The sequence below is a fragment of the Epargyreus clarus genome, unplaced genomic scaffold, assembly GCF_041222505.1.
Source record: "Epargyreus clarus isolate Ecla_fem2 unplaced genomic scaffold, WU_Ecla_fem_2.2 ptg000008l, whole genome shotgun sequence".
Lineage (NCBI taxonomy): Eukaryota > Metazoa > Arthropoda > Insecta > Lepidoptera > Hesperiidae > Epargyreus > Epargyreus clarus.
In genome coordinates, this window is record NW_027332216.1 from 9890388 (window position 1) to 9914739 (window position 24352).

Consider the following 24352-nt stretch of genomic DNA (forward strand, 5'->3'; position numbering starts at 1 on the left):
TTAAATAATTTCAAACCTCCCATGTTAATAATACGCCGAAATTTAGTAACACATTCTGTGGGCTCGTAAATGCTCCACTCTCCAATACTTCACTTTGGCAAAGGGTGATCTTCCGCCTGGCTAGGTGATCATGCCCGGGGAGCGGCCGCGCGCCGACAGTCTCAGTTCGGAACTTGTATATATGCAGGATATTTAGAAAACTTCGATAGTGTGATTCAGAATACTCGTGGCGCCATCTCTTGTCGAGTAGCGGGAGATCGCCACACACTCAGTGCTTATTTACTCCTGGAAAAGCTTTAAAAACCATGTACGTTGAAACTTTAGTACATTTTTGAAGTAAAATCTTCTTTTGCGGCGTTGCACACTTTTTGTGAAAGGTAAAAAATATTCAACTCGTCATTATTATTACTTTACTATTCATATAAAAGAGAGAAAAATAACTTTGTAAAACTTTTAATCATTATTCCTTGCCACGTGACTCTAGAAATCATAGTGGCGTTGGATGCGTATTTGTTCTGTGAAGACGGTAAGCCCGTCACGTTTTGTAGGCGATAGCCGACTTGTCAATAGGGTTAGGCGTCATTTGGGCCCTCAGGGCCTAAAAGGGCGAAATTACCCGATTCAAAATAGTAAATTTCGATATATTGTTGAATTATTTATTTCAGGTAAAACCGGAGAAAAATGAAAATAAAAGCACAAAATTTTGGTAAAACTATTCTGACGTCACGTTATTTTTTTACTCTTAAAATGAAAACTGATAATTTGGTGTAGTAAAATTCTAAAGTAAGATAAATAAATATTTTCTTTATATGCGTTTTATAATACGCATAATATTTTCTATCGTGCAATTCAATCGTATCAATTTAATAAATATCACTATAACCACTACTAGTTATTTGCAGCCTTCCAAAAGCTTAAATGCTGTAAAATTGACCGTAAAATACAGTGAATTTTTGTCAAGTGACCCATCAAGGCAGAGAGAGACACAAAATATTGTTAATAAAGTAGAATAAACAGCAACCGAGTAACAAAAATAACACATCTAGGCCGAGCGTCTCGAAATTCAGTTCCACACATATACGTTTTGCTCCAACACGATCATATTGAAACTATTTGTGGACACTATAGAATAAATAGTAAATAGAAATGTCAAATTTTCATGCTTATGATAGTTTCCTTATTTAAAAGGCAATACACATTTTTCTACTTTTTATATTCAGGCTAATATTTACTCGTGATTCTGCCTGTATTGGACTTTATCAGTGTACATTTTATCTCTCTGTTTATTAAATTAAAATTTATTTTACATGAAAATAATATTATTGGCGCAGAATAACACAAATAATTTTGAGGACAATTTGAAAAAATACTCCTGAAAAATAGATCGATACTTCGAGTTAGTAAAAATAGTACAAAATTTGTTTTCGCAAGGTACTTCTATTCATTATTTACTCTATGCCAGCTGTGGATGCAAAGACGGATCTGCATCGAGATTTTTAAGCGTTCGACGCGAGAATAACACTGTCGCGTCATTTCTGCGCTGCCCGTAATCAGCGAAGGGAATTAGCGCGCGAAAATGTTTAACCACACTAGCAGTTCGTTAAAAGTTACTTCGGGGAGCTACGTTCCGAGGGGATCGAAATCAACCAAATGTGAGTTGAAAGATAATTATACCGCTTTTTATCTTCACGGTTTTAAGCCCGTGCGGATTTTCCCGAATCAGCGGTACGTCCGCAGACCGCGCACCAATTATCTACTTTGATACTGAACATGGTTTATCGATGTGATATTTTGTGTAATGACCGCATTTAGTGTTTATTGCCGCATTAATTTCGAAGTTGCTTTAATATGCCGTTATCGTCAACGCTTGTGAAGTTTATAAACATTTTGAATGGAAAAGTAAAATGAAAGAATACATTGTGTTGATGGAAATAAACTATTGTAACTCTTATTAGACGAATCTGTTAAATTTATGCTTACTAAGGATTAAAATTTGACAATGTTTAATAGGTAAAATTATCTTCCGATGGTAAAGGTAAAATATTGGATTGAAATCAACTCAATCTGATTTAAAAGATAATTATACTGCTTTTTATCTTCATTGATTTAAGCCAGTGCGGATTTTCCCGAATCAGCGGTACGTCCGCAGACCGCGCGCCAATTATCTACTTTGAAACTGAACATGGTTTATCGATGTGATATTTGTGTAATGACCGCATTGGTGTTTATCGCCGCATTCATTTTGAAGTTTCTTTAATATACTGTTATCGTCAATGCTTGTGAAGTTTATAAACATTTTGAATGGAAAAGTAAAATGAAAGAATACATTGTGTTGATGGAAATAAAATATTGTAGATCTTATTAGACGAATCTGTTAAATTTTTGCCTACCAAGGATTAAATTTTTCCAATTTTTAGTAGGCAGAATTTATCTTCCGATGTTTGATAGGTAAAATATTGGATTGAAATCAACTCAATCTGATTTAAAAGATAATTATACTGCTTTTTATCTTTATTGATTTAAGCCTGCGCGGATTTTCCCGAATCAGCGGTACGTCCGCAGACCGCGCGCCAATTATCTACTTTGAAACTGAACATGGTTTATCGATGTGATATTTTGTGTAATGACCGCAATGAGAGTTTACACCGTATCATTTTTTAGTGGCTTAATATACTGCTTTAACAGGTATTGATGAAAACGGTCAGAATGTATTTTATTAATTTTATTTAGTGTTATCGTTGACGCTTTTGAAGTTTATAAGCATTTTGTATGAATAAGTAAAAAATAGCTTATGGTAATAAATTGAGTTGATATAAAATATAACAGACTTTATGATTTATACCACAATCAGCTGAAATGTTTTTCTTTGTCGAGATCAAATGTTGATCTTTGATAATCTTTGGCAAAGCATTAGAGAGAGATAGATTGGTCATAAATAGTCGTCAATCTTTTTTATAGCGAACGTACAACCGTCACTACTATAATTTATATTTTTGTTTATGTTTCCCACGTTTTGGACTTTTTTATTCTGAAACTTATTTGGTGGTGAAATAATTTCAAAATCCCTAGCGTATGTCCTATGTCTAAAATATCTAATGATTTATTCATAGCAAAGGTAGGCTAGAAATTACATTGTCACGAAAACTAGCTGACACCCCTTTGTGAGTTCATATTTATATTATACGAGTATGACTCTTAGAATGTTGATAAAGCTAGATGACCGCCCGCTGTCACGCGTGTTGACGTTTTTAGTTGTCCCGTGGGAAATATGTGACTTATGGGATAAAAAGGGTCAAGGTATTAATCTGGAACATCTCTACAAACGCTTGAGCGAAAATAAATACAGAAAGCATGAAGCTACCGAAAAGTAATTATGAGGTTTATAATGTTTTGATTCCTGATTGGTAATTAAAATGTGATTTGTTTTGATTTGTACTTTTATATCTTGTAATTAATTTTTATGTAGGTTAATGATGTGAAAAATCTGATGGCAAACAATATCATAATTATTTTTAAGATATTTATTGACCTTAAAGCAAATCGATTTTTATTATTGTTTTGAATGTTTTGCACTTTAAAAGTTATTTTCTGTGTAAAGACCTAAAACGTCCTTATTATGTAACTGATGTGGATCGTTGGACTCCGATAATTACAGTTCTTAGTAGCGTACCGACGATGACGATATACGATGACTGATAATGGCGATATATTGACGATGACGATTTTCAATATATGCCCTGTACACATTTCTTCGTTAAGCTTTTTTTGTTATATAAATTCACCGCTTGATCAAAATCGTGTAATATCGTGTTTTTAATTCAAATATTACAATATCATTGTAACACATTTTAAGCTGAATGGAAGTTTATAAATAGGAATAAAACATCTAAAATAATTAATTCAAAAAATCCCGTAGGTCGAGCTTTGTAATCCGATATTTGCGTGGGCACTCAATGAGTTAAAGGCTGATTTGATCCAGCCTTTGAAGCCTTAAAAGCCTCTAGTAAAAACAATAAACTCGTTTAAATTTATATTAAAATATTTCAAAGTAAAATTACCTTTTAAATAAAAGTGTGTCTAAAATTATCTAAGAATACACCAATTTGAAAAAATAAACTGAATAAAAAAAATATTATTAGAACATGCAATGTAATCTTCACAATTTTTTTTTTTTCAAAACTCATACATTACAAGTACTGTTGATGCATTATGTAGTATATATTTTCTGAATGTAATTGCATGGTACAAGTGTAACACATTTTTACGAAGATATGCTACACTTGTCCAGTGCTTTCTCGCACTATACAATTTGCTGAGAAAATAAGTGACTGTGAACACCCTGTAATTAGGAATACTGAACTTTTGCTTGAATTATTCCATTGCTTTATAACTACAACAATAAAGAAACAAAAACCAATTATTATAAAATCTTGACTGCTTTAAAATGTAGGCTACCTAATTAGCACAGTTTAGAAGAATCCATCGACACCTCATATGCTAAAATGTCTCACCCCGTTTGCGCTGTAGGGCGTGCCAAAGAATGAGACATACCTACAACATACATACTCTAGGAAAACATTATCCACAATCGTCTAAAATCCAGTATATTTTAATACGACAGGAGATTTATATTTTCGGGATACAGCAGCCAGGATATAGAAAGACCGAATTATGTACTTATTTTATATTTATTTAATCGAAACCGAATGTTACAAATTTGGAATTAAATGTAACCTAAATTATATCTAACTATCCTAAGTGACTTGCTGGGGCGATGTTAGCACCCAGAGTGAATTACCACGTTCGGGACTATGTCGTTGCAACGGAGCGGTGGTGCAGAGTCAACGTTCCCACGGCACGGCGGCGGTACAGGATCGGATGTCTTCCTGATAATTTTGTTTAAGGCGAATACCTATCTATATAGGTTAAGGCCAATATTTAACAGGAGTATGAATTTTGTTTGCAGTCTACCCCATTATTAATAATAGAAGTTGCAAATAATTGCGAACGCAGCTGGTATACAAAAGAAATAGGTGTGCCGTTGATGCAGCTGCAGTTAAGCCATGAGCTATATAATATGAGATTTATCACAGTTGTTTCAAGCTACGTACTCGCAATAAAACACAGAGACTGCACTTGAAAATTACAGAATGAACTTTACTTAAGATTTTCCCCGCTAGTGCTGTGCCAAAATTATCTACTGAGAAATTAAAGTGGTCGTGAGCCGCATAAAATTAAAGTCTCCCGAAGTTGCTAGTTAGGTCTTAAGGTGAGGATTTCAGCTCATTGCAAACTTCCCGTGTTCGGATTTGCACACGTAATTAAATTAGTGCTGTTATTTTCTAGCTTTGTGTAGTATATTTTTGTAATGTGACTGCGTAAAATGTGGAACATCGTGTAAATAGTAGTGTGTAGTGTATTCAATGTAAATATACATTCGACGAGTACAGTAATGTGAGTTAACTAACAGTACTTGTAAAATGTTCATGTATAAATAAAAGAAATTCCGTATGTTTGTGTCCACATAACTAAAAGCGTAGATAGATTTTTTATATAGATTTACTTGAATTTTGTTTCGGAACGAAAATACCCAAACGTTAACGTTAAGCACCTATTTAAGTTGTAAATATAAGTGTTTTAAAATGCATTAAATATTAAAGTTTCTATAAAAATACGATCAGATCGACACAGCAAAACATGGACGGGCTTGGAAAGAGTTCTAATAAATATTAGTTGATTCACAATTTCGCACAGTGCAATCATTAATACAAGTCGAGGCAATGAAATTGCGTAAAATCGTAAAAACTAAAATAGATTGAATCAAGCAAGCTGCGAAATGAGTAAAAATAACAAACAAGGCGTGCTATAACGGAATTAACTTTCGTTTACAGGGTTTAAAACGAAATGTATTTAAACATCTTGGATTTTTTTAGATGAAACTCGAAAGTTCTATCTAGGTAAATGCCCCCAATAACCTAACCTAACTCTTTATACTCTTTAACCTAATAAAAGGGTAAAAGCAGATATGGTGAAGGTACGGCTTTACTTGAAATTTGTAAAACTCTAAAAATACAAACATGTTCATTTAGTCGCGGTCGCGAGTTGGATGGGTGACCTCAGAAGCTTTTCACGTAAGCTTTCGTTGTGGAGTAGACGTGCCCCCGGTTTATCTCGGTTATTATAATTGAACAGTATATCTATACTTAAACTTGTCCGAAATCTTTCCGGTGATTTAGATCCGTATTCCCTGCTTCCTCATGGTAAATCCCCTTTGGCAATAAGACGTAAAAAGGGTACAATATTACTGTATAGCCATAGGACTAATGAAAGAAAACCAGAGTTCCGTATAATCACGGCCATAATCAAAGGAGACATAAACTAAAGCAGAAAAATGCAAAGATAAAAAGCAAATGTTAAGTTTGACGTAAAGCACAGCTAAGGAAATTGTAAAGATTGTAATCATCGCGTTTTATGGAAGTTTCTGTATAAATCTTATATATAAAACTCTCGTGTCACAGTGTTAGTTACCGTACTCCTTCGAAACGGCTTTACCGATTTTCACCAAATTTTTTATGCATATTCAGTAAATTGGATTTCACACACATTAATTAACTAACCATATAACCGTTTTTTTCCTACCGGATATAATTTCTAATAGGCACATAAAACAATGTGCGTAAAAATATTTATCCAAGCTTTATCCTTATTATTTCTATGATAATTTAATCAGGTTATCATAAAATATTACCCCACAACGTACAATACTGTAGGCGGGTAGCAGAGATACCCTTGTTTTATTTGGAGTCAAAATGTAGAGCTACATATAACTCGGGCGGAGGATTCCTGAAAATGTCATACCTACATATATTAAATTCAACGGGTCGCGTTGTTTTCATACTACGTTAGTTTAATTCAAAACGACTTAAAGCGCGGTGTCTACTGATAGAGAAGAGATGGCGAAGCGAAGATTATTGCTATGGCCTTTTTCTATTTTTTACTCGACAGCCAAAGGTTATTTTTAAGAATATAGAAGTAATAACAGAACATGCAGAACTTGATTGTAAGTGGCCACGGCTAGAATTAGCAACTAACAAATATGGATCTCTGTAATCTGGTCATAAATAAGTATGTATATCTCGCCGCTCTGTATTTGAAGGAAACCATTAAATGATTTAAACGGCAGACAATTCTGTAAGCCGTTTAATGGCTGTCATGGTATAATTTACGCGGAACAATGCCGACATGCGCGGTTATGACACGAAATCGAAGAAAAAGTGCGAAGAAATATCGTTTCATTCGTAAATGATCTAAAAACTACATTTTTTTAATATTTCTCATACACGAAAATAGATGACAGTGACAATTGTCAAAAGGTTACATTTCATTGTTAGTAGCGAGTAATCTTTACTAATCTATGAATCGATATATAAATGAATTAAATTGAAGGTTGGCCACAGATGCTACCCCTGAGGACTAAGTTGAAACGTCTCGGATAAGTATCTTCCTTACCACACCATTCAAAATGGAACACCGAATTAAGCAGAAAAAGTGTCTTGGCCTTTAGAGTCGAATCACAAAGGGTTTCAAAACATAGTACAGTACCTTAAAAAAGGAAAAGTATCTACCCTAAAAAAGTAAAATAAATGTTAGCTGGTTATCTCCTGTAAGTATCAGGTTATCTACAAGATAAGTACAATTGTTAAGATGTATAAAATCTTATCACTTGCCACCCGTTCATTCCATGCTCTTTATTGCCACGAAGTTGGGATACTTTGTATAAGATTGCCATTGTTTTCAAAGCAGGAACGGGTATTATTTAATATATAAGCTTACAGCGTTTTGAAATTTATGAAGATTTTTTTTTTCATTTGTAAATTACATATTATTGTAATATGTGGAATTACACAATTGACCTCTTTAAAATTATTTCTTTGTACTTATATATTTTAGAGCGAATACCTATTCCTATGAATTTTCTCTTATCAGATTTATTTCGTTTTTTATATAAGATTTCTCAAGCTTCTATTACCTTAACCTTAACAGGCGGTAAATATTATAAAGTTACAAGTTACGCATATTTGCATGTAATTATTAATAGCACGCATTCAGTAAATATCCATGTTTGAATGTTGCTTTAACTTTAGCAAGTTAGTAGAAACGATCAATAAATACCAAAAATCGGAAATAATGAATCTTTTACACCTATTACAAAATCGAAATTTGATCATATCTGTCTACTACAGTTATAAAATCGATTATTGGGATTCAAATTGGATAGATTGATTATTGATTATTAATAACTCCTTAATCCTGTGACTTACACCATACACCAAGGATTTATCGCGAGCGTGTTAAGGTGTGCTTGTTATTACAGTTTGTTTGGCAGATAGGGCCGAAGTCGTTAGTTGGGACCGGGTACCTTCTTAAAAGACGGTTTATATCCAATAGGTACGATGTTCAACGTTTTTTATATTTTCCGTTTTCTTTACAGCGTCAGTTTTATAGACGTTGCGATTTTAACTGTTATTTTGTAATCGCAAGGAAAGTCTGCAGCACAGTCAGGATATTTATCCGTGATAATTCCGAAGTGATTAAGATATTCCTTGAAACTGTTGGTTAGCAACTTTTTTATATTTTACAAAATTTATATCTGTGGAGAAATACGTGGGTTTTGCTTAATAGAAACTCTTAAAACCCAGAGATAATATTAAAATGAGATTTAGCCAAAGATTTTGATTATATTTTTAGAAAACTTCATTGGCCGTCTTTAATGGTTTCAAAAAGTGAAGAATCTTTTTTGTAGATTATGGATATGGAAAACTGACGGAAAAATATTCAAGTGAGTCTATTATTCCGTTCATGCTTATATTTATGCTTCTTTCATGCTTATGCTACATTCCCAGAATTTGATCCTTATAAACGACAATATCACATAGTGGAATAATATAGAGGGTGTATTATTTTTCTCAAAATGAACTCTATCGATTCCCGGTTAGGGATAAAGAAAATTTAAAAAACGAATAATGCGGTTTTAGTTTTTATCAAAATCTGCCTCGTAACTCCTTTCAGCATTTTTCGCTAATCCTTATAGTTTCGGACTTTGCCCTGAAGGCCTATTTGAAAAATTCACCCTGTATATGTGATCTTGAAATTTCTTCAATTGGTTTGTCTATAATCTGAGTATACTTACATTTAAATAGCGAAGTATTTTTCAAGTTTTCAAAGACTGTTCTTCAAAAAGCAATTTTATTTGCGAGCATAAATGTTTAAAACTTCGTTTTATTTTCGTAAAATATGTCTAGTTTTGTTAAATTTACGGAGATTGCCGGCGCTACTTTTGCAATTCAATTATCAAAATGGCTTCTTTCTGATGCGAATACTCATCAGATTTTATGAGTACTTACCCATGAAATTTGTGCTATAAATTGTATTTTTTTCAAAATTGCATCTTACACAACATGTACATTTTATAATGTACATTAACAATGTAATTTTTAAAATATTTTTTCTTATCTATTAAACAAGATTAACCTAAATTAATTAAAAATTCGTAATATACAAAACATCTCTAACTTATGCCCGTGATTAATAAACAATTTATCCGATGTTTTGTCAACCGAGGATCGATTAGAATAAAGGAAAAGACCCATTTTTTACATACTCAATTGATGTCATACCTACTATGTTTATTTTACGATATGTAATAATTCCTGCCACGAACAATTTAGATTTTGAATTTGAGGTACAAGTATTCATATATGTAGTAGGTATCACAGCACCAATACTAAACAATCTACTTGATTTAGTTAAAAATGCTTCTAAGTAAATGAAAAGAGCTATCTATTCTTCCGAGGCTCCATTGTGTTGTTCCATTAAACTTATTTACTTTCAGACTTCTTTGTTCATTTTAACTGTGTTTATTGTTACAATCTACAGAAAACCATTTAAAGTATTGAGAAGAACCTTATCCAATGACGATTGTCTAACATCTTTGCAGCCAACTTGTATATATATACATTACTTTCTTCGGAAAAGGTTCTATCCTTCCCAGTATGATGTATTATTACTTTGATCTTAATGAAATCTTAGAGGTTTGGTACAAATTGAGAAAATGTTGATTAAAATTTATTAATATCTCGACCTCATTGCCTCTTGAATATAGTAATTTTATCATTTTCTATTTTGGCACTCAGCTCGGCGTGGTTTATTTATAGAACATAATTGCTCGTAATTAATATTATCAATAACATTACATTTTTAGATCAAAATTACTCATAATATTCATTATGACTAATTCTTTTCTATAAATATACCGTTTTGAAAATAACTACAGCGCTCTGATACTCGTAAGAACCGCATGTTAGTCCAATCTTGACAAAACAAAATTTTACGTAAATATTAGTCAACAAGTACAAATTATTTATCAAAGGTGTAGGAACACAAAAGATTCTACGAATCAAGTGCAATGTGCAATAATGTGCATGGCAAGCAATGGCGATCGTATTCGCTTGGTTCGTGGGAACGCTGTGTTACTAGTCTGCTCCCCGCCCCCGAAACAAATACCTGTGTCTTGGGTGGCTAAATAAATGTGATCAAAAGTCAACATCTTTAATTTAAATTCAACTAAGTACTCCTAATTTCAACTCATAAATAGTGGCCTACAAAGGCATTTAGTTCAATCGATGCTTCTATTTTTGTACAAATATTTAATTTTCATAAATAGGAAATTACATAAATAATACATGAAACAGTGATGCAATATATTCATAAGAAAAATACATTACTACTATGAAGAAAAAGTCCAATAAAATTCATTAAAGCAGGCCATGTGTGATATACTCGTAATTGTATATGTACGCTTGCGGTAAGTCGGTCTCTTGCTTTGTTCTCGCGTACTTTTTGCTTTATTATTCTTACGGTTTCACATCTCATTAAATTAAAGTGGTTGGGAGTACGGCGTTTCGCAAATAAACATTTTATCATTATATTTTTAACAGTTCTCATACTGTTCATGCTCTTGAAAACACAGACAAATATTACTACAACAGATATGCTTGCAGATTTGTTGCAATTGACTTGTCTTAATATAATTACATATAATGTCAGTGTAAGTAACATGTTCTCGTCGAGATTTCAATGTTATGTAAGCACATAACGTAAAATTATTTACCTACATACCTATCATTTGTTATTAACTGATTTTTATTCGTAATTTTTAATCACTTCAGTCATTTACGCCTGTCAGCCCTAATACTGCCATGCGCAGTATTGCATAAGTTATAACTGTTAACTAAATAAGTTATACTGTGCATAAATAAATATTTAGGGGTAGCAACGCGCTTTAAGCCGACCCGTAGAAATCTTATGTGGGTTTGATTACAAATCCCCATGAGCGACAGTAGCCGCTTACCATCATGTGTTGTATAATTGTTTCTTTTTACTTCCACACTATTAACCGATATGTTGATCCCTCTCTCACATTTGTCGCCAATGTCAAGAAACAATAATAAAAAAGCCAATATAAAATCCATTTTTAAGAAGCACTTTAGTGTTCTAGTAAAACGCGTTCATATTACACGCAGCCTATTTTCATGACTCAATGATCTCAGTCAACAAACGAACGATATACTCTCAATAGCGTTTGACGATAAAGCCCCGTCCCACTGTTTACAACTAGTTCAACGAGTTCAAGTACCTTATCAATCTGATTGATGATCGCGGTGAAGGTGCTTCAACAGCGTCTACTGAAGATAGCATCGCTGTGTAGCTTGTGTTGAATATTGACAGAAAGTGACGTGTAAGCAGATTTCGGTAAGCTAAAGAATATCTCAGCTTAGCAATGTATATATCAAAAGAATTGGTTTAATTGGCAATTGATCTTAGATGAGATTTTGACTAACAAGAATTTGTTCTTGCGAATATTCAAAATCAAAAAGTTGATCTAATAAATTATAAAATATCTTATTTCTTTTTCTTTAAAAAATAACAGAATATAAATCCAGGTACCCTTCGCTACAAAAAACTTAACTTGCGAATTATGACAATAACGCAAAAGAGTGTCTATGCAGTAGTATAAAATATTATGTTTTTAAGAAGATTATCAATACTCGTCAGTGTTACATTAGCAAGTTTTCATGACACAACGGTCTCAGTCAACAAACGAACGATATACTCTCAATAGCGTTTGACGATAAATCCCGTCCCACTGTTTACAACTAGTTCAACGAGTTCAAGTACCTTATCAATCTGATTGATGATCGCGGTGAAGGTGCTTCAACAGCGTCTACTGAAGATAGCATCGCTGTGAAGCTTGTGTTGAATATTGACAAAGTGACATTTAAGCAGATTTGAGTAAGCTTAGGAATACGGAGTTAGCAACACTACCATTTCTATCGAAGTGGTTTTTCTATGGCAAAACGAAAAGCATAGAGTTAGCACTTGACCTGAAATGAGGTCATGACTTTCGCGAGGATGTGCTAATGAATGATCTAAATTAAAAAGGTAATTAATCTAAAAATATTTCCTTATCTGTTTCTAAAAAATGAACGGCACATTTTAAATGTCTTACGCCCGTTATTTTTATTTTTAATATACTATCCTATCTTTACCTACCAATGATAAAGATTTGACAATGTCTATTATGAAGAAATTGTTAAATGTCCATCCTTGATAGGCAAAACATTGGATAGATTGATTATTAATTCCGGGCGATAAAGAGATTTATTTTACAGATGCTTTATACAACACGCTGTTTAAAGAGTACTGACGTCATTGTCATATGATTTTTGCAAACTTTTTACACCCTGTCCACATCAATAAACGTTTGTGTTGTACGCTGAAAGCAGTATTTTCAAATATTTTCGCGGCAAATTCCAATTTATTTCTACGTGAATTTATGCGCTGCTGTTCGCGTATTTCATGTAAATGTTTTATCCAATAAAGCCTATTTCTTTTTAGTTTGAACACACTAACTGTGAGCCTTTTTATTTAACAAAATATTACTCATTCCTATTTACTTTTTAAGTGTTTTATTGATAAATATAAAATGTGTAAAAATCTGGAGTATACTCTCGGTTACGAGTGTTACGACGCTAATGTTTATTTTAAACATTTTATAATATATTTTTATAAATAATCCACGTTCATAATTCCACATATTTTATGAATATGCTCAGCATGATTGGCACGAAGCTATGCTCGAATATAAGCATAGAAACATCAAGTTAGAACACAGTAGATGATTATTAATTTACAAATTAGTGCATTGATTTATTTGCGTACTTTAAGATATTAGTATATTTTGGATGATCTCTTATTAAAAGCATACAAATATAGAGTCAACGAATGTCGACAAATCAAATGTGTATGTCTAAACATTTATATCTATATATAATATTTATTTATTGCTCGGGAAAAATAAAAATGACATTTTAATGATACCATATAATGAATTAAACCACGCGACAATTTATCCTATCTTAAAACAAAAATCTTGTGTGTGTTTACCTCTAAAATAAAATGTGAATTGCCAACGCCATTCTTAATGCAATTTTATCGTAGTTTAAAACCCCACCTACCTAATACCGTCATAAACTTATAACGAGTTTAAACTCGATCACGAGGTCACGAATGAGTCGAGCACGACATCAAATGGTCGTTAGGCGTCGAATAAAGATCTGACGATTCGCAGATCTATCGGAATATCAGTGGATACGACGGGGTGTAAAATAAAATTGAATGCAATAAAACCGGTAATACTTACCTGGCGTGCGACCGCAGTATGCCGTGCTTCGACGCTACGATCGTAAGGGTGTATTCATATGGAACAAGACTGAATACATGTGTAAATTGTCCTTAATCTTGTAACGTTAATATAGAGGGTATTTTTATTGATTTTGTATTGGTGTTGTGCGAGTTTACGTTTTGTTTAGGTTGAGTTAGTTAGAGTCAATCTTTATTTTAATCCTATTCTAAATCTTTATGGCTCGGCATGAAGTGTGTACATTTTGGATGCTCATCAGGTACACCACTGAAAGGGGTACCTCCCTCTTGTGACATGGATGGTGTCAACTCAAGCGCAAGTCACCGTTCCGGGGCTATAAATGTAATACTAACGCTTCTCGTGACCCGGCACCCAGCGTCCAGAGAAACGCTGCAGGGTTTTAGTTGAGTATGAGTCCGATTTACCCCTTTCCACTCCCCTAAGCGAGTTGAACATGGGCATTTCTCCGCGTAAAAAATAATCATTTTTTTTAAATTACTACTTTTTTTGGTTATGTGTATCCGTAAGTTGTAATAATCTCTTTTCAGGATGACTGCGTGATGTCCGATGACTTATTTTTGGTTTTTATCGATATTGTTGCATTGCATGAGAGCTTACATAGGAATCTGATAGATATTCTGAGCGTGAACTACTTTGCGTGATATTACTAAAGAAAACGTATTGCTTTTCGACTATCAGTATTAACACCTACTTTGTGCTCAAACTACAAAAGCATTTTTCAAAATAAAAAGTACCGAGGACCGTAAAATAAAATACCTATCTTGTTACTTACAAACTAGTCTCAGTGGAGAGCTAAAGGCTAACAAAGGGTGATAATGTCCCCGCATCGGCTTACGGCGATACGTGCAACATAATGCGTGCTGCGCTCATAAAAGCGTTAATTCCGTTTTGTAAAAGTAGCTTCGGCTTGCGACGTATATGTTAATATGTGTGAATTATCTATGTGTATATGCATATGTATGTATGTATGCGGCACCAACGCCGCACCTATTTCTATCTAATAACAGCAGTGTTAGGCGCTGCTGTGTTCCGGTTTGAAATGTGTGGTAAGGGAGACAGACTTTTCCGGCGTTCCAGCTTAGTCATCAAGGGGTAGCGAATATCAGGTAGGAATATCTAATCCTATCTGGGGTTGATTACAGATTTCCATGGGCGGCAGTAGCCACTTACCATCAGGTGGACTGTATGTTCGTCTGCTGCTCCAATATTATAAATATAAAAAATCCAATATAAAAAAAATATTAAAATGCAGTAGAAATCTCACTTCTTTTGTGTACTTGTATACGAGTAGATCTCAGTACTTCTGAGTAATTCCCTCGTTTCAATTCTCTACCGATTAACTTGCTCAAACTACTTGTAAAAGGTCGTAAGTCCAAAGCTATTTGTAGGTCACGGGCTTCTTAGCAACTATTCGAAAAGTTCAGTTATTTGCGATTCTACAGTCAGCATAGGAGGATCGTTGAACTATTAATATTATTAATAGATCAACGATCTGGCTATCATCTGTAGATTTAGTCTCTTTAAATCCACACAAACAAAGTAACGGAAAAAATATATGTAGTTTTAATGTTTAAGAGCTTTGATTTACTTTTATTCATGTTAAAATATGCAATAAAATACAATGTTATATAATGTAGCAAACAATCATGCAGTCCATCTGACGATAAGTAGCTACTGTCTCCCATGGGTGTCCATAATCAACCGCACATAAGATTTGAATCCTACATGAGGTTGAAATCTCGGATAAGTGTGTCTCCGTAACTACACCCAGCAAACTAGAACACAGCTTCCCTTACCACTGTTATAAGGCAAAGATGACTTATCTCATTACCAATACTCTGTTTTACGAAGATTAAATAACATCAAAAAATATTTTTAAAATAAACAATATTATAAATGCACCTTAGACTTCGCGGATGTCCAAACGGGTACATTATACCCAATCCGAATGAATCGTTTTATTATGTCGATGTGTCCGCCGGTCCGTTGAATGTCGTTTTTACACTCGGAATCACAAAGCCCTTGCGCAGTATTTACATAATGTTACGTGCTTTGTAAGTTCATTTTGTAACAGTTTATTTACAGAGTGTAAAATGTAACGTGTTTATTGTGAAACCTGTGATACATACGCGAATGGGAATTCACTGCTGTTGAGGAGTAGTGTACATGAATGGTATTTTAATCAGATTTCGACTGTTCCTGATATTTGGAATGATAAACGAAAAGAAAATCGATAATCTCTTAATAAAAACATTTCTTTTTAACTTACATTAAATAAAGGTAACGGAATTTCTCTAAAATCATTGGTTTAAAAATAAGCATTTATATTTAATTTTCAAAGTATTTATTCATTTTTAAAGATCATTTAATCATTTCTTATATGAGACAATGTAAAGCGACAGATTTTTGTGGCGCTAGTAATTCAAATTTAAATACGTTTCATATAATTACAGTAAAAAATCTCCTCAAATAACGATTACAGTTTTACCGTGTATGCAAGTTTTAAGCATATGCGTGCGAGTCAATACACTTTACGGACTCGTGCCGATACATCATTATTGGACACCAGCTAATGAACACTAATGAGAGGGGAAACTATTCGAAATGATTTCCCTGGAGTCGGCTATGCGTTTATGTTATTTTGGCTGTAACCTTTTTATAATTTATTTCTGGGTTTGGATCTCTTACGGTAATATGGGAAAACCTACTATGTGCCTTCAATGTAAATTAGTGGAAAAGGGTAAAGATTTATGACCAACACGTCTTAGATATTTTTAAACTATCCATAAGGCTCCCATTAATGATAATAATCCAAATGCTATAACGACTATTTTAATAACTCATTTTTTTCATATTGTGTTAAGATAAACAATATTCGCATTTGTAAAAATGTTTTAATAGCCGAAGGTTAACTCACACATCAGCATGAGGTTTTATGAAAGACACCGGCCATCAACAAACACATTATAGAAATATCAATAAAAGCGATCCAAGTGGCCCAATAACAATTAGACCGCATACGCCCGTATCGTTACTTCCCCGCGTGCAGTTAACCGCTTCAGACCGGTTCCGGGCCATTCCGCTTAGGGATGGCGATCTGAGATCGAATAATCGAAGAACTGATCTTTTTAATCGATCTCCAGTAATGGGTGGATTCAGTGAATCGATGTTCCATCCTGGAAAATTGAAAGTCGATCTTTCTGAAGTTGGTTGAATGTTTTATAGACATTTTTTGTTGACCTTTTTTCGTTATCTTCGCCCTTTTCGATCGAAGATCAAAGATCGATTTTTGAAGATCCCATTTTTTGGGCCTCGATATTTTTGTAAATCGATTTATTACACTTCGATTCGAATCGATTGAAGAATCGATTTTTTTTAAATAATCGTCATCCCTAGTTCCGTTATGCTATTATTGGACACTATCTAATGAACACTAATGACACGGAAACCATTCCAAATGATTCCCCTCATTCTGGCCACCCGTTACTTTAATTGTAACGCTATTGGACGATATCTTCGATATCTATTGGAATATTAATAGGTAACCGTTATGTAGTTTTAAATTTTTCGTGACGTATAAATTTTAAATATTTTGAATATTTATGACTATAGGACACATTTTATTAAATAAAGTGTATGTAGTGTGGAGCTAAGGCGTTATAATATAAGATAGTGTTAGAGTAATATTAAGTTAGTTACAATAAAGACATCAAACTATAAAGACGCCTCTCAGTACATAAGAACCTGCAACCTCACTACATGGCGACCCTGCCCGGCCGGTGCGCGTGTGGCGCTGCCACGTTGCACGCGCACCGGGAGGCGTTCGAAATGGAAAATAAATAACAGAAACAGAAGAATTGAAAATGAAGATTGGAGAAGAAATATGAAAAAGTACTGGGAAGATTAGATAGAAAAATAAGAAGATATATAGAGTAATGAATATAGAAGAAATTTATAAGAAGATACAGGATTTGAAAAAAATAATGGATAAGATAGGAACTAAATACAAATAACTACCAAATCGAAGAGAAGAAGAAAATATTAAAATATAGACGTAAAGAAAATGTGAAACAGAAGTGGATTTGAAGACAGAAAATGTAACCAACACAAGAAGACGAAGATGAAGACGATAAGAACATCTTAATGACCAAATAAGAAACTAATCAATCGTGCAAGAGGACATCATCAATTCACGGCAAATAACATCGGCAACGAGTTAGCGGACCATGACCTGTCATCATCATGGCCCATCATCGAAGAAGACGAGTCGTCCCACCCTCCCGTGGACATCCCAACTCAGTCAGCAGACACCTTGTTGTAATTCAAAAAATAATCTGGTATGTAACTATTACTTTGAAATGTATGTAGTTCGTATAAAGATTCGTTTTAAATTTGATATAAGAAAATTTATGACTATAGTCTGTTTGTATATTTTTTTTACATTTTTCTACAAATTTGTTATTTAATGTAGTTTCAGTAGCCAATATTGTTTTTGTAATGTTTTAAAGTCAAATGTTTAAATCAGCTATTAGACAATTATTTATCTATAAAAAATTATCTCAAGTTAATAATATAATAATGTAATTATTATTCCTTTAATAACAATTTTAATTGAATTAATCTAATGGTTAACAGAAATCCATGTAAGTACTAAAATCGGAGTCATAATATAATTTTAATGAAATATTAATGTTAAAGTAAAACCAGGTAGCAACACTAGTTTCAGTTGCATTGTTTAATTATGCTGAGTACCGAAAACGTGTCGCGATTCGCGTTACATCCTTTACGGGAACGGAATGTTCTTCGATTCGGATTGCATAGATCAGCGGTCGGCAACCTTTGAACAGGCAAGGGCCACTCAGTGGCAAAATAAACTAAAGGCGGGCCGCACTTGAACCCCAACCGCAACCCCAGAAGCCGAATATACCTGTATAATTCATCAAATACCATTGAAAAAATTAAAATGCTCTTCAAATTATTAAAACATACAGAATTTAATTAGTACACTTAATGTAATTCATTTAAATGAATGATTGGATGATTGGAGATGATTGAATTTAAATGGAAATTAAAATTACAAAATTACTACTACTCGGTCATTTATTGTTAATCCGCGAGCCGAGCGAAGCGCGTTACACACGATTGACTATATAGGATTATTTGCGGTTCGTTCATGCATTTATTTTGATATTATTAAGACTTATTTACAAAACATTCACGGGCCGCAAGTAAGACGTACGCGGGCCGCATGCGGCCCGTGGGTCGCGCGTTGCCGACCGCCGGCATAGATGATGCAATACCGACGCCGCTTCTAATTACATTGTATAAGATTGTCATCTAAATCTAATTTGTATTGTGGCTTATGTTAAATTTTTAGAATTGAAAGAATGATGATGTCTTGCCTGGGAATTGATTATTTAATGATAATATGAGAATGTTTTTATTAAAACATGGAACACAATTAGTTTGAAAGTCGATAGCAATGTAAATGTTAAGAAGAAAAGGAATGTTGTATGGAAATTTTGTATGGATTTCATCTGTAAGTTAGTATTTTTAGTAATGATCGGGATTGATCCCCCGAGAGTTAAGAAGATATCTAACATACAGACGAAATATTTTGTATGTTGTTATTGGATAAGAACATTGAAAGTATTATGGTTGTAATCTGAATTTGAATAAAATATATCTTGATTATGCTGTATGATCTGCAGTCATCGGTATACAAGAGTAGGATCTTAAGAATTATTATGAAAGGAGTAAAAATGAGATGTTGTATATTAAAGAAAAGAATATGAGACCATTATCTTGATCATGTAGTTACGCGAGTCGTATACGTGAAAGAAATGGATCGAAAGAATATACATTTGAATGTTATTAAAAAAAAATGAAGGAAAGAATGACCGTTATCTTGATCATGATGCACGCGAGACGTCTTTGTGAAAGAAATGGCATATTAAACCCAAAGTTATATAAATGATGAATACGTAAAATGTATAAAAATATAAAATAAAAATTAAAGGGTTTAAATGAAAATGATAATAAGTAGGAGCTGATGGAAATAAATGTAAGCTCACATTAGGTGGAAATAAAATAAGTAATGTCAAGAAAATATATAAGTTAAAGTATAATTGTGTACAATGACTATAATAATTCATGATTATGACTGACATTTTCTTTTGAATAAACTATAGGCCACATGGTTTGTTCAAGGAAATGTATTTATGTACTTTTAGGTACATGACACGGAAATGAAGACAAATTAACTGGATATGACATGCGTACGTACGTAAATATATAAAATGACTAAGATTTATATAATATAAGATGAAAAATAAGTTTATGTGTAGTTTTTAGATAATAATTTTAGTTTATATAATATTAAATTCATCTTTTCTTTTACTTATGTTTAGTTATGTGTATTTTTAAGAACTAAGTAACTAGGTCTTAGCACACAATGCACCTACCGAATAAAATACTTCATTAAAATAATATGTTTAAAAAAAATATAAATTTTTAGTTAAATTTTATTTTTTTAAATAAGCCCCGGTGGTGTAGTGTGGAGCTAAGGCGTTATAATATAAGATAGTGTTAGAGTAATATTAAGTTAGTTACAATAAAGACATCAAACTATAAAGACGCCTCTCAGTACATAAGAACCTGCAACCTCACTACATGTACAGTAGATATTCCTTATTAGCATTAATTCTATATTTTTTCTAATTCTATTTTTTATTGAGATATGATTGTGGTAAATAAAAAGTCAGATTACGTATATCTCTATAATACCGATGTTATTAAATAAATAAGAAATAGAGATTTTTCTTCTCTTTCCAACTCGAGTTAACGACTTCTGAGACTATTTTTTTAAATGGTCGTGAATACCAGCCGTACCAACTAGAGTTCTAAATTTCTATTAAGTTTTTTGTTTGTTTATTTATCACTGTGTATCTATATGATTTTTGAAATTGTAATAAACCCTACAAATTTCTATTCCATATTGGATTAAACGACGGTTAGTTCCTACAAAAGTTATGACCCATTTCAACTAATACGTTCTACTACACGCTACGCTTAGAACGCTGTTATTTCATTTTCTTTTTTAAACCGCATAGCGTTTCACTGCAATCAAATTTTAAAATCTTTTTGTTCTTTTATTCCGAAATATGTCAAAAATGTGACTTTATTTGCATGGATTTTTTGTAAAATATAATTGATATGGACGTTACTGTCGCGCTGTTCATTGATATTTGCAGTATTCCTATTGTGCAATATTGTGAAACATTTCGCGTTTGAAAAGATCGCGTAAATGTTTAGACTTTTTTTCAAAAGGTGTAAATCACAATTCATAGGTACCTTAACTTCTATTGCACACAAGTATGATCTTCAATGATAACAACAGGTAAGATTTACAATAAGTATGAAATAATATTCGCGTGAAGCATTATGTTTCCGTGAAGGGTATAAATTGCAGCTTAATCTTATCATCGACTTGAAAAAAGCCTTGTTCGATATGAAATTGATTACAGATATCTATTGGCTGCAATGGCCACTAACCATCAGATAGACTGCATGTTCGTTTGCTGATCTAATCTTGAACAAATATTTTTCCTCTTTGCACTTTTTGGTTACTGAAAATAAGTAAGTATACGGAGATGTAAGAACTTTTATAAGATGTCATTACACTTATGTTGAAAAGTGTCTTACTGATATTATATAAGTGTAACATATCTTTTATAAGGGTTTTTTTTTTTTTTTTTTATAATATAAGAGTAGCAGACGAGCATGCAGTCCACCTGATGGTAAGTGGCTACTGCCGCCCATGGACATCTGTAATCAACCCCAGATAGGATTGGATATTCCTACCTGAGGTCGGCCACAGATGCGCCGCTACCCCTGAGGACTAAGCTGGAACGCCTCGGAATAGTCTGTCTCCCTTACCACACCCTTCAAACCGGAACACAGCAGCGCTTAACACTGCTGTTATTAGGTAGAAATAGGTGTGACGGTGGTGCCGCCGGAGTCGAACCACAAAGGGTTCTACCACCTTTAGGTAATATATTTTACTGATATCCTATAAGATTCCCAACTTTGCAAACACTTTGCAACCGCAAAAAAGCTTCATTTTCTTTAAAATTCTTTGGAAAAGATTTCGGGTCCCCGTACTTGATTGTAGGGCTTAACAAGGATACTACGCAATCCCTCGAATTTCGCAATCTAAGTGAAAACGTATCAACTAAAGGATTTAATCCCTTAAGCTCTTCTAAGCGGGTGCAGAACCCTTGTATAGACAATAAATTCAATATGTGCAAATCGGGCGGCCCTTAATAGAGAAGATATTTGTTATTATGTCACCATCACCTGAGTTTGAAGGGTTATTATTAGTTATTAAGTAACTTTGTTTTTTAGTTATGTCAGTGTTTGTATATTATTATATCTGTTCATCATTCGGTATTAAAAATAAATATTTCTATAATAAACAAAAAAATATCAAAAGTACGTTAGGTATTTAATTTTTATTTTAATATTATTCGGAAAGAATTATACATTGTACCTAGTATCTACTCGATTCTCCCATTTAAATTCAATATTAGTTTTAGTGTGAAAATTTATGCGGGGATAATTTCTCTAATATTTTGCAATATTTGTATGTGAAATAGTAACAATTAAAAACCTCATATTATACATACGTTGCCAATAAGCTGTTACTGTGTAATATAATGAAAAAGAAGGAGGAAAGAAAGGAAGGAATTCCTCGTGAGATATACGAGCGTAGGCACGACAAAAAGTATTCCCTAAAACAAAAACCTCACTAGAACTACTCATTCCTCACATTTCATTTGATATCAATCACGACTTACAGCCTCTCGGTTATGTTCGGGTGTTATCGGAAACGTTCGGAGATTTCCTTCGTAGCGACATTACTTCAGTGTACCAAGCGTGCTACGGGTGACGCACGTGTGGCCAGCTACGCCGTAGCGGGAGGTTCGGACGTCTACGATACGTAGAAGCCAGACGTACAAAGTGGACAAACTCTTTACGTACTAACTACGCAAGTGAGAATTTAGGTGAATTGATAGTGAGCGAAACACACACGGATTAAAAGTTGTTTGCAGTTTTGGTTTCACATTTATTATATGGTGAGTACAAGTAACTTTTTAATATTTTAATGTAAACATAAATGTCTTTTTATACTTTAAGGAACAGCATCTTACACATATTTAAGGCGCATAATAAACTCTATATTAATTTTATAGTATTCAAATATCAGTTGCTAATTTTAGAAGCTCACTTTAAAAATTATATTAAACACTAAGCTGACAGTTTGTTAAAGCCTGATAAGCTACAAAGGGTGTCAGTTTGTAGTATGACGCAGTATTAAACAAGATTAAATGCAAAGTATTTACGAATTCAACTATTTTTTGTAAGTTTAAATCATTACTTTTGTAAATTTACTTGAACTTTCTATCACGGAATAAGTTATTTAAAAAAATCTGATTACATATGGTGCCGGAAAAATAAATATATTTTGATTAGATTAACAATATTTCCAAATTAAGATAGAATATGTAATTTATATCAAAATTTACCTTCGTGGAAATATATATATTGTTACAATTAATAAATTTAATCAAAAATTAACTGGAACCCGAGAGAACATTAATTAAATTTAATTACGAATATGTACGAGAATTAAGGCTAATTAAGATTCAGAATACAGTTAATTAAAGTAATTATTTTATTCAGTGTATTTACGTCAATTATGAATAATTGCACTCTGTATTGTTAACTTGTCCTTTGTATTTAAATAAATAATATTGTTAAAGATACAATGAAAATTGTATAGTTATAAAAAATGTGTGATTAATATTTAAAAAGAAATGTATATTTTCATTAACTTTTTATATTGGCTTAATGACTTTTCATGTGGAAATGATTAATTTATGACCACAATTTTTATTCAATCTCAATTACGAATTCAAATCAAGCACCTCAGCAGGGAAGTGAAATATTTAGATATAGAATTTAAAAACGAAAGAGTATTACAGTGTACAAAAAATAGTATTTTTTGAGCATACTATTTACTAAAAGTTAATTGGTACGTAAGCTGTCCTAATTTATGAAGTCTTTAATTTTATGCTTTTTAGGGTTCTGTAACCGGTAAAACGGAACTCTATTAATGTGTCTCTGTTTTCTGGCTGTCAGGCTCTATCTCTTGAACTATTATAGTTACATATTTATGGTTTTTACAAAATGAAGTAAAAATAAAAAAAAAAACCTAAAAAAATTATCCGTTCATTTTACGAAATATAGATATTACGTTTTACGGTATATCTATTGAACCTAAAAGGATCACCTTATATAAATATAAAAATATGAAATGATAACAAATATAAAAATTAAAAAAAAACATGTGGTACGGAACCTTCCACGGGCGAGATCGAATCGCACTTGGCAAATTATTACTACATAATAGCACCCCCATTCGAGTTCTGCTATACCCCTGATTCTCAAAATATGTTGTCAATAGACCACACTAGCACACAAAGCCGTCCAATTTAGTCCAATTCG

At 32.8% G+C, this 24352-nt stretch overlaps 1 protein-coding gene across 2 annotated transcripts in view; it reads left to right on the top strand.

Moving 5' to 3' along the window:
• Window positions 1-1519: 1519 nt before the first annotated feature.
• Window positions 1520-24352, top strand: part of stg1 (stargazin-like protein) — a 106412-nt gene continuing 83579 nt past the window's right edge. The window contains exon 1 of one of the 2 annotated variants that reach the window (XM_073075452.1): window positions 1520-1652. In XM_073075452.1, the coding sequence (XP_072931553.1) occupies window positions 1577-1652 (76 nt within the window). In that variant the 5' untranslated portion in view covers window positions 1520-1576. Of the gene's footprint in view, window positions 1653-22722; window positions 22921-24352 lie in introns of those variants that run through there. The other variant, XM_073075453.1, reaches the window with a different exon arrangement.